Here is a 12,439-nt window from a genome sequence, read left to right as displayed (position 1 = left end):
ATTGACCACAAAACAAAAAGACGTAATAACATAAAAGGACGTATTACGCTTTAACCAATGACGAAAGAGCATTATAGGTGACTTGCTTTCTATTCTCTAGATTCATTGATAAAAAGTAAGAGAGAATAGCCTATATTTATAGGCTTATAAGGTTAAAAATTACTAAAAGTTGAAGTTAAGCTACTAAACAAAGCTTTGGACACAAGGTCTACAACTACAACAAATAATTGCTAGAACATGATCCATTTAACTATAGCCAATATCCATTGACCAAAATAAAATAAACTACGCACTACTACACTAAACTCAAAAATATGAAACATGGACTAAATTATTAGAGTATCACTCAAGAAAATAATTCCAGGAAATATGTAACATGCACTAATATTCAACCACTACCCTTAATGCATAAACTGTCAATGCTCCAAGTGCAATACTACAACACCAAATTTTAGGCTACCTGTTAGTCTTTGTAGACATATTTGCAAGTTGGCCAATTGTACAAAATCCCTTCTGCTCAATTTCTTGATTCAGCACATCTACGAATGTAATATGACAACAAACCTCAAAATGTTGTCCACTGGAGAAAATTGGACCAGATACGTGCTTGATGACTTTCATTGTCACGTTTGTTAATCTCGGTAAGATAATGAACTTTATACAAGGTAAAGACTTACTCACACCCAGTGACAGTACAGTTATCAGCTTGATGCCTTACAAACTTTGTTTACTATTCGATTTTTATCAGTTGGTTAGATATCAAATCAATTATAGTGAAATTTGTAAGCTTTGACCACTTAAAGAGTGAATTGGAGAAGGTCTTGTGATATCAGACCTGTAGGTTTTCTCTAGGCCTTGTAACCAAAAAGTTGACACAAATTAACAATAATCACTGCTACTAACATTTGATCCTTTATATATTATGAACCTTGTATCAAGGCTTGCATCAACAAAACTGATTATCTAGATGGTTTAATAGTCAAACATCGTTAATTAATCTAATAAAATTTCATACTGTAAACAAAAACATGTTCCTCTGATAGGTGTCTGCACTTGAGGAGAGCTTGAATTTGCCAGTCATATGCTAAATGAACTACTCACATGAAGCTGTTTAAATTACTAACTGAGCATCGGTTGCAATTTAGTGAGGCTTCGAAAGAAGGATCACGCGGTGATGACCAATTCGAGTTTCACTTATACGACCAAGGTGTCGGAGGACCTGCCAATCACAAATTACATTAGTACCAAGAAGCATCAATCTTTTATTGAGTCATTGGTTTTGGAGCCCAAGCTTGTATAGTTGGTGCTGCTGGATAAGTGCTTTGAGTCGGAAAGTAGAGGTGCTAATCGAACCAAGCATGTGGATATGTTTCAATGTGAAGCTGCTATAGTTCTAGGGCATGAAAGTCATTGTCAAGAGAATGAATCAAAATCAGCAGAAATCCGCTAAAACTAGTTACGGTCAATCTTTTCAGAACATAAAAAGATGATTAAAAAAAACTGATGTCTGAGATTATTTGTCAAAGCATAAATCAGAAAGGATTTTCAAACCAATCCTACATCAATTTTGTCGAATGTGAAGTAGCAAAAAGATACTTGAAATAGAAAAGAGGTGTTAAGAGATTGACATCATGATGAAAAACCTTTACATGTCAGGTTACAATACAACTGAAATAAAAGTTAAAAGCCAACCGTCGTTTTAGAAAAATGAGAAGGAAAAATGATTCGAGTCAAAATCCAAATACACTTTGAAGTTTCATTAAGTTGTGTAAACAGGAAAGTACAATTTTTTTCCAGATACAGTCGTTAGTCACAAGCATGTAATTTTTGTCTTAACATAAAAGAACAACTCACAGTTAGTATTGCTTTCCCTGTATTGTCAAGCTTCAGTGAAGGCCCTTTGATGTCAGTTTCAAGAAAGAAATGCTTTCCTTTAACTGCTTCTGTTGCTCCAATATCTCTTAATTCCTGCAAAACATGAGTAGCTTTATGTTGTTTAAGCACGACAAATTTAATCAACAAAGGTTCCACTTCCTGACAGAAATATACCACAAGGAACAGAATATACCGTAAGCAGACTGGTTAAATATAGTTCATAACTAGCTAATATTCCAATGACACAGCATGAACAAAAGTACAAAACTAGATTCTATAAAGGATGTAAGGCTGAAGGGAGCCCTTTAAGACATTATGTCTTGCGGACGCATGAATAGACCAAGAATCAAGCAAACCAGAGGAAACTAAACTTGGCATATAAGGGAATATATGATGGTCTCAAGGATAAGACCGAACCTAAGACACCTCATCCCTACAGTAGTTAGGTCTCAAGACTTGGATTATTTGTACGAATCCCAAGGTTGCCAGACATTTTTTATCACAATTATTTGCAACTAATTCCTAAAAGGGTGCCACATGCAATTTTTATCACTAAGGGTGTGTTTGGTATGGAGGAAAATGAAAAAGTTCTCCAATTTTCCCATGTTTGGTTGGTCAAATTGTTTTGTAAATATTCTCTAGGAAAACAAATTCCTTAAAAATCTGGAAAATTACTTCCCCAACAGGAGTAGGGAAAACAAGTTCCACAAGTGGCGTTCCAAGCTCAAAGTCTCCTCCCCGCCCTCTAACTCCCCCAACCCCCTCCACCCCTTGACCAACTCACCCCTCACCACCCCACCCCTATAGTATTTAACTATATTACATATAAATGTTCATAGGAAAATTATTTTCTTGCTTACTTACCAAACGCCAAAAAATAAGTAAGAAAATCACTTATTTTCAAGGAAAACATTTTCCATCGTACCAAACAAACCCTAACTCCAATCCTGAGCTGCCTCAGGATTCCATAGGTGCCCTTGCAAGGAAATCCATACAACTGTATGAGTTGGGCTAATAAAATGCTTACACCCTCTTTTCCAAAGTGATTCCTTCTGTAAATGATAGAAACCAAAAGAAAGTGAACCCTATCCAGATCAGAATGCTCAAACCACCAACTCTGTATCATAAATTGATAATCTGATAGGTAAGGCCGGCCTTATCATTTTGCAAATAATATGGACAGTTTGGGAAGTAGAGATATTTTAAAGAAGAAGGGTCCATCTTTCTATATATGATTTGTGAATAATACAAGGAATACATCGTTTCTGGTTGAAAATAGAACTGCAATGAACATTGGTGAGGCTTAAAAGAGCCAAGTTCCAATCTCTATTGGATATGTGGTACCCCAATTTTAGTTATGAGAATGTCAAATTAAATTGGCAAGATTCGGATCACTTACCATTGCTCTCTCCACAAGATTTTCTGTGAGCTTCAGAAGGAAAAATACAGGAATCAGCACTGAAATAATATCAAGTTTCAAATGAAATTATGTATAACCAAATTGACAAAAGAGCAACCTTTTTACGAGGGGCTCTGAGAAGCTGGGATGTTCCTTCAGCATAAGTGGCCATGTCATCTATTGCAGCGTTGACCTTTTCCAAAGTGATTCGCTGTTTCATATACCTGCAATTTACATCTCTTATTGTCAGCAAATATACGAGAGTTTTATGATGCATAAGCATTAAAAGAAATCAGCATCTCTTTTATATCAGGAACCTTTTGGTCTCTCTCGGCAGGAGGGTAGAGAGTTGTGTTAGGATTTGAATCCCAAATCCGACCTTTGTAAGCAAGTTCCCAGGAAAGATTGGAGGGTCACAGCTGGACCACTTAAATACCAAACTCCTTAGACAGAACCTACTTACGTCGTGATGTAAGCGAAGAATAAATAGCACACACAGATTTATAGTGGTTCACCCTCAATGTGAGAGCTACGTCCACGTTGCTGCTGCAGATCTTATTAAAGAAGAAATATTACAAGTGTTTACAACACTCAACTTCACAACCCCATTCCCAATTACACTCAAGAATTTTTACTAAAAATTCTCTCAAAGACTTCTCTTACTTAAGCCTTTCACTAAGAGTATTTCTCTTAGATTTTTCTCTCTATGGGATGTGTTGTCTTCTTCAATTTTTTGGTGTATATTGCAAATGATCTTGGTGTGCCTATTTATAGGAATGAATTTCCTAAGATGAGGTAAGCGCTTACATCACGACTAAGATGAGGTAAGCGCTTACATCACAACTATGTGAACAAAAGAATTGACTTGTTGGCCAATTCCACACCTAACAAATCTCCCACTTGAAGACTAATTTTAATTTGTCTTCACACTTTGATCGATGCAGCAGTTCTCTCCTAGTTTCATACTTCGTGCAGGCCAACTGAAGCTGAGCATAGCTTCAGTTTGTCTATCGGCACTGCCTTTGTCAGCATGTCTGTTGGATTCTGACTCCCTGCGATCTTCTCAAGCACTAGCGCTCCATCTTCCAAAGCTGATCTAATGAAATGGTACCGGAGTTGTATGTGCTTCGTTCGAGCATGGTAGACCGGGTTCTTTGCCAAATGAATGGCACTTTGGCTATCACAATATAGCACACTTCCCTCGTGGTCCTGATCCAATTCCCGCAGAAAAGATTGTAGCCACATCATTTCCTTTGTGGCCTCCGTCACAGCAACGTACTCAGCCTCACAACTAGAGAGAGCTACTATCTTTTGCAACTTGGAAACCCAAGAGATTGCAGTACCTCCGAATGTGTAAACATACCCGGATGTGCTCTTTCTGCTATCAATATCACCACCGTTGTCAGCATCAATATACCCTTGCAATCCTGTTTTTGATTTTCGGAAATACAGAGCTGAACTCGAGCTGCCTTTCAGATATCTGAATATCCACTTCACAGCCTCCCAGTGTTGCTTTCCCGGATTGCTCATAAATCGGCTGACAACTCCCACTGCATGTGCAATGTCTGGCCTTGTACATATCATTGCATACATAAGACTACCGATTGCAGATGCATAAGGTATCTTGTCCATCTGCTTCTTCTCATCCTCGGTTGTCGGCAACTGATCCTTTGACAACTGAAAGTGTCCAGCCAAGGGAGTACTGACTGGCTTGGCATCATGCATGTTGAACCTTTTGATAACTTTCCTCACATATTCTTCTTGTGAGAGTTTCATGCCCTCCTTGCTTCGGTCGATTCTCATCCCAAGGATTTGCTTTGCAGCTCCCAAATCCTTCATTGCAAACTCTTCCGATAACCCCTTTTTCAACCGATCAATCTCCTGTAGGTTTGCTCCTACGATTAGCATGTCGTCGACATAGAGTAGCAGTATCATGTACGAGTCTTCAAATTTTTTGAAGTAACAGCAGTGATCTGCCTCGCACCTTGAAAAATCAGCTTTCTTCATAAAGCTGTCAAACTTTAAATACCACTGTCTTGGAGCCTGTTTTAGTCCGTACAGACTCTTTTGAAGTTTGCACACCAGATTCTCCTTTCCTTTGACTTTGAATCCCTCCGGCTGTCGCATGTAGATTTCCTCGTCTAGATCACCGTGAAGAAATGCAGTTTTCACGTCCATCTGTTGCAGATGTAGATTTTCCTTTGCTACCAGTCCAAGAACAGTTCTGATAGTCACCATCTTGACTACGGGAGAGAAGATCTCCGTATAGTCGATGCCTTCTTTCTGTTGAAATCCCTTAGCAACCAGCCTTGCTTTATAACGCTTGCTTCCATTGGGTTCTTCCTTTATCCGATAAACCCATTTGTTTTGCAATGCCTTCTTATCCTTTGGCAACTCGGCTAACTCCCATGTATGATTTGCCGATAGTGAATCCATCTCATCTTTCATTGCCTGCTCCCACTTGGTCGATTCATCGACTTGCATTGCTTCTTCATAACATTCCGGCTCCCCTCTATCAGTGAGTAGAATGTAGTTGAGGGATGGAGAGTACCTGTGAATCGGCTTCCTGATCCTGGATGATCTACGAAGTTCTGTGACTGGCGTCTGCTTATTTGTTTCAGAATCGGCACTTTCATCAGCACCTTCTCGGATTGTGTTCCTCTTCCTCGGTTGTACCTGGCTGCGGCTCAGGTGTTGGGAAGTCTCTCAAATCGACTATTTCCGATTCCTTGTCCTGACATTCTGGATTTTTTTGCAACTTGTCTTTGTACAGTACCTCTTCGTTGAAGACAACATTCCTGCTTCGGATGATCTTCCGATTTTGTTCATCCCAAAATCGGTAACCAAGCTCGGTGTCACCATAGCCAATAAAGTAACACTTCTTTGATTTTGGATCAAGCTTGCTTCTAGACATATCATCATTATGAACATATGATAAGCAACCGAATACTTTCAGAAATGAAAGATTACCTTCTTGCCACTCCAGACTTCTTCTGGAATTCTGAAATCCAAGGGAACTGACGGTCCTCGGTTAATTAAGAAGGCCGCGGTATTGACTGCATCTGCCCAGAATGTCTTGGGCAATCCAGAGTGTATTCTCATACTCCGAGCACGCTCGTTCAACGTTCGGTTCATTCTTTCGGCTATTCCATTTTGTTGCGGCGTTCCAGGAATAGTCTTCATCATCTTGATCCCATTATCGGCACAGTACCGTTTGAAATCACCATCGGTGTATTCTCCGCCGTTGTCGGACCTCAAACACTTCAACTTGAGGTTTGTTTCATTCTCGACCATGGCTTTCCATCTTTTGAATACACTAAACACAACGGATTTATTTTTCATAAAATAAACCCATACCTTCCTGGTTGAATCATCAATGAAGGTCACGTAGTAGTGTGATCCTCCAAGAGAGGGGACAGTGGTAGGTCCCCACACGTCTGTGTGCACCAATTCCAGCTTCTCGACCTTCAACTCCCTGCCAGCATTTGAGAAGCTAACTCGCTTTTGTTTTCCGAGAATGCAGCTCTCACACGTATGAAGATCCACCGTTTTCAGCTCCGGAATTAAGCCATTTGTCACCAACAGCTTCATCCCCTTCTGGTTGATATGTCCCAGCCGAAAATGCCACAAATCTGTCTTCTTTGTGTTGTCAACCACAGCAATAGTATCACGACAGCTAGTGGTCATGTAGAGAGTGCCAATCTTCTTTCCTCAGCCAACTACCATAGCACCTTTCGCCACCTTCCAAGACCCATTACCAAAGTTGAGATCATATCCCTCATCATCAAGCTGACCTACTGAGATCAGGTTTCGCATCAGCTTTGGAACATGTCTAACTTTTGTAATCTTCCACGAGGATCCATTTGACATCTTCAAATTAATGTCTCCCGTGCCAACAACGTCTAGCGGCTCTCCATCGGCTAAATAAACTTTGCCGAAATTCCCAGCCACGTAGTTTGTCATTATATCATGATGTGGGGTGGTATGAAAGGACGCTCCTGAATCAAGCACCCAAGAGTCTATCGGGCTGTCAACCGATAGCAACAACGCATCGCCAATGTCTTCCGTAGCAGCGTTGATTCCAGCCCCCTTGTTGTCCTCCTTCTTTGGCGCCCTGCAGTTCTTCTTGAAGTGACCTGGTTTTCCACAGTTCCAACACTCATGTGTTCGTCCTGGTCTGGATTGACCCCTGCCATTCCTTGACTTCGATCTGCCCCTATTTCGGTTGTAGTTTCTGTCAAAATTTCTGCTTCTGTTTTCAACGTTAAAAGCAGAACTCGTCGATGCCTCTCCAGAATCTGTCCTGCGCACCTCCTCAGCAAGGATACGATCCCTAACATCGTTGAACTTTAGTTTGTTACTGCCGACAGAATTACTAACCGCTGCTCTCATTGGCTCCCAGCTATTTGGTAAGGATGCCAACAAAATTAGAGCTTGTACTTCATCATCGAAATCAATTTTTACCGATGATAATTGATTTACAATGGTATTGAATTCATTTATGTGTGCAGCAACATGAGCATTTTCCATCATCTTTAGATGAAATAGTTTCTTCATGAGAAATACTTTATTATTTGCCGAAGGTTTCTCATACATATCAGACAATACCTTCATCATATCTGCGGTGGTCTTCTCCTTTGCCACGTTGTGAGCAACGTTCTTCGACAGCGTTAGCCGAATGACTCCCAGAACTTGTCTGTCGAGGAGATCCCAATCTGCTTGCTTCATCTCCTCTGGTTTCGGACTCAGAGGTTCATGAAGCTTTCTGCCATATAAATAATCTTCAATTTGCATTCTCCAGAACGCAAAATCTGTACCATCGAATTTACCGATGCCATGCATCGTACCATCTTCGCCTCCTATCGTTTCTAAATCACAACACAACCTGTTGCTCTGATACCAGTTGTTAGGATTTGAATCCCAAATCCGACCTTTGTAAGCAAGTTCGCAGGAAAGATTGGAGGGTCACGGCTGGACCACTTAAATACCAACCTCCTTAGACAGAACCTACTTACGTCGTGATGTAAGCGAAGAATAAATAGCACACACAGATTTATAGTGGTTCACCCTCAATGTGAGAGCTACGTCCACGTTGCTGCTGCAGATCTTATTAAAGAAGAAATATTACAAGTGTTTACAACACTCAACTTCACAACCTCATTCCCAATTACACTCAAGAATTTTTACTAAAAATTCTCTCAAAGACTTCTCTTACTTAAGTCTTTCACTAAGAGTATTTCTCTTAGATTTTTCTCTCTATGGGATGTGTTGTCTTCTTCAATTTTTTGGTGTATATTGCAAATGATCTTGGTGTGCCTATTTATAGGAATGAATTTCCTATGATGAGGTAAGCGCTTACATCACGACTATGTGAACAAAAGAATTGACTTGTTGGCCAATTCCACACCTAACAAGTTGGGGGTATCTTTGCTGTATAAGGTACACAAAAATTGATACCTCAAGAGAAGTTAGAAAGAGCTTACGGTGGTACAGCATTCAGTTCATCTGCATTAACATAGAAAAGTGGTGGGGAGGCACGGCCTTTTTTCTCCTGAAATAAAAAAAAAAATGTAGGGTGAGATCACCACATGTTTATCATGGTACTGGAAATCCATTTGAAGCAGTTCCAAACAGTGAATAATAGAATCACTCAGAAAATGTCTTTCAACTAGACGACGAATGGTAAATTGCATCCTCTGATCACATTATTATATCAAAACTGGGGTGCATAATCTGCGACACTCTTGAAAGTCCTTTTCTTTTCCCTGCACAGACCTCATTGGAAGGCCCTAGAAACAAAGATGAGTGAGTAGATCTACATTCCCGATCCTACAATGATATTGATTTTCCATTGTTCTGGCCAATTAGAAAAAAGGGAATCTTGCCCTTTATGCAATCAGATAACCCAGTTAAAGCCTTCCTGTTGTTTGACCAGATTAAGTATGACTGACACTATCTATTATCAAGCTACAGGGGAGACATAAGAGGTAACTTGCATTTCCTGGACAGTGACAATCATGCGATATGCAGAGAGTTAGATAATCAAGGAGAACTTGTTACCTTGGGTACGGGCTCCTCAATTTTCAGAGACACGGAACCAAGATCCTCAACACTGGCCTCTAGATGTGAACTATAAAAAAGAATGAATCTTCTTAAGGCGTAAGCACTGCATGTTGGTAAGATATTTCGTTACATAGTACAGAATGTTACCATTTAGTAACATCATCAATTGTTTTAGTCACTCTATCAGGAACATATGATGGAACAACAGCAGATAAATTTTGCAATTTCTTTTGCTGGCGCAGCGATGCTTCTATCAGCTTCTGCAGCCAAAATCACAGCCGAAGAAGCAATGAATTATTGCATTTACAACGCTTGTTTACATCTAAGCTGTAATACATAATAGCACCATACTTGCTTTTCCAAAAACAAGGTGGACCATAAACACAGAGGAATGTGCATCCTATAACAAAGGCATTAGCCCTACAGTAAGATTCATGGAAACACTAACCAAACATTCCAAAAGTTCATAAAATGAGCTAACTAGATTCTGGACAGAGTCATGACAAGGACATTAACAAATTTCAGAGTTTCTTTTAGAAAGAACAGATAGAGTGGAAATCAATTGACAGTCCCCATAATACATAGAAAAGGAAAACACCTCCAAGGTAATGCATTATCTAGACTTGGAAATGGATTGCATGCCTAAGATAATCCTTGCTAAAATCGAATTGGCAATACAGCCTCAGGCTTAGAGAGAGAGAGAGAGAGAGAGAGAGAACACCTTGGCTTTGGGGATGGCTTCAGTTTCTTCACGCATCCGGATTTTTATTTTGTGGAGCTGAAGCTCCAAGACCTTCAATGCAGAGTCAATAGCTGACAAATCTGAAACACTGCTCGCTGGGTACACTGTCCACATTGCATAAAAATTGAAGATCAGGAATAAGTAACTTCGATAATCTTTAGAACAACAAGTTGAGCGGATAATTTACTGTTTCGAGCTACGACAAGCTGTTGAATCTCCGATATCCGAGTGTTGAATGAGGATACCAAAGAATCAAGTGAAGACCCTGCATCCTTGATGTCCATTTTCCCCTCTTTCCTCTCTTCTCCCTGACAAACAACTCTTGGGGGAAAAAGAAAAAAAAAAACGAAAGAATAAAGCTCCTTAAAAACAATCATGGTCCAAGTTCCTGCTATACACATCTTCATCCATGACCAACCTTATATAGCAAGTACTAACACTATAGAGATATAGGGCAATCAATAGTCATACAACAGACATTACTATTTTAAATCAAGACAAGCCTCAAAAACTAGGGACTAATGGGTGCTTGTCTTTGACCCGTGCATTGTATTTGTATATAGGAAGCTACTCCCTCCGTCCCATATTAGTTGTCAGCATTACTAAAAATATACGTTCCAAAATACTTGTCAATTTACAAAATCAAAATAGAGTTAATTAAATTTTTCCCATTTTGTCCTTAACATTAACTGTTTTTGAAAGTAATCAATATTAACTAAAGTGCAATTTACTGGAGAGAGATAAGGTAAGGTAGTAAAAACACATTTATGATTCTTAAGGAGTGCGCAAAAAATGAAAATGTGACAACTACTATGGGATGGAGAAAGTAGTACCAATATGCAAATAGATTGACCAACCACCACTTATGTGATTACTGATTAGTAGATACTCACTACTCTATATTAAAGGCACATAAGCACCCATGACTAAGGGTGTGTTCGGTATGGAGGAAAACATTCCCATTTTTCCATGTTCGGTTGATCAAAATTTTTGGAAAATTTTTCTCTAGGAAAATAAGTTCCGCAAGTGGCATTCCACATTGATTGTGTCCTCCCCACCCTCCAACACATCTCATCTTCACCCCCACACACCTACCCCACCTCCACCTCTCATAGTATTTGTCTAGATTGTATACGAGGAAATTAGTTAAAAGGGGTCTTTACAAAAATGAATAGAGGTATGACCCTCTGTATACATGGGCGATATTGATATAACACAGAGGCGATCTGTTATATTTTGTAGAGGGTCATTTAATCAATTCACAAATGTTTTTAAGCTATTATTTTTTTACGTACGTACCAAACACAAGAAAATACATAAGAAACCCACTTATTTTCCTGGAAAAAAGAAAAACATTTTTCAAGAAAACATTTTCCTTCATACCGAACACACCCCAAGAAAGTTCCGCCACAGAATGCAAGTAAAAAAACCGTAGAAATGTAAGTAAACCACTTGTTTTTCATACCAATACTGCCAAAGACATGATAGAAAACTAAAATTGGTCTTAATACGACAGTTATTAACATTTAACTTTAGTGGAACTGAAAATAAATGAAAGGGGTAATAATACTTAAGTACACCAATTATGTTCAGTTCTTAAATTAAAGCATTAAAGACCTAAAAGGTATTTCAGCAACATGATACAAAGCAGGTCATCAGTAACGGGTTTCAATATTACAAGTAACGAAATTACTATAATTTGAGCACAAAAGATGCTTTAAATATAAAAAAAAAAAAAAATGGTAAGTTTGTCGAGCAGAAACTAAATTGCTACACATACCTGAAAATATCGAGAATAATGTAGAGAATTGTAGAAGTAGAAGAGTGAGATTGTGGAATAAAGTTCACAAAAATGAACCCTAACTTTTGAAAACGTACGATTTGCGCGCTTTTTTTGGGGGGTTTGAGTGGAAAAAAAAAAATACCATGTAAAATTGCTAAATAGGGAACCTCAATACGACTAATGAATATTTTGAAAAGGAAGTTTGCACTACTCCGTCTACTTTTACTTGTTTAGTTTGAAAACAAAGACATAATTTATTATTAGTTCCTAATTTACTTTTATTAGTAGCTACTAGTATTCGTATTCGCACGATGCGCGGCCCAAAGCAAAGGAGATTAATTTTAAAATATTGTTATCTTATTTGTTTGATTCAGTCATGTGCAGTGGAGATGCGTTGACACGCCAGTGAGGAGGTGTGAGAGGCTGGTAGTGATGGGCCCGAAGAGAGGGAGGGGTAGGCTAAAGAAAGCCTGGGGAGAGGTAATTCAACAGAATATGGTGCTACTTCAGCTTACTGTGGACAAGACCGGTGATAGGAAGGTGTGGAGGTCGAGTATCATGATAGAGGGCTAGTAGG

General features: G+C 39.1%; 1 protein-coding gene across 1 annotated transcript; it reads right to left on the bottom strand.

Annotated features, from left to right (window-relative positions):
• Window positions 1-879: 879 nt before the first annotated feature.
• On the bottom strand, window positions 880-12,031 carry LOC132640737 (spindle and kinetochore-associated protein 1 homolog). The gene is made up of 10 exons (XM_060357483.1): window positions 11,860-12,031; window positions 10,267-10,400; window positions 10,059-10,183; window positions 9,485-9,597; window positions 9,335-9,404; window positions 8,758-8,825; window positions 3,393-3,498; window positions 3,275-3,304; window positions 1,855-1,968; window positions 880-1,219 (listed from the first exon to the last, which is right to left on the bottom strand). The coding sequence occupies exons 2-10, from the start codon at window positions 10,361-10,363 to the stop codon at window positions 1,142-1,144; spliced, it is 801 nt and encodes a 266-aa protein (XP_060213466.1). The 5' UTR covers window positions 10,364-10,400; window positions 11,860-12,031; the 3' UTR covers window positions 880-1,141.
• Between the last annotated feature and the right edge of the window lie 408 nt (window positions 12,032-12,439).

Source organism: Lycium barbarum, chromosome 5 (assembly GCF_019175385.1).
Source record: "Lycium barbarum isolate Lr01 chromosome 5, ASM1917538v2, whole genome shotgun sequence".
Lineage (NCBI taxonomy): Eukaryota > Viridiplantae > Streptophyta > Magnoliopsida > Solanales > Solanaceae > Lycium > Lycium barbarum.
Note: the sequence above shows the minus strand (reverse complement) of the source record. Positions and strands in the feature narration are given on the sequence as shown.

Bases quoted from the DNA above. Each gene is read 5' to 3' on its own strand.
- LOC132640737 (XM_060357483.1), bottom strand. From the start codon at position 10,363: ATGGACATCAAGGATGCAGGGTCTTCACTTGATTCTTTGGTATCCTCA. The intron at 9,405-9,484 runs GTAACATTCTGT...TCTTTTTTATAG, and splicing joins ATTGATGATGTTACTAAATG to TTCACATCTAGAGGCCAGTG. The intron at 8,826-9,334 runs GTAACAAGTTCT...TTTTTATTTCAG, and splicing joins TTGAGGAGCCCGTACCCAAG to GAGAAAAAAGGCCGTGCCTC.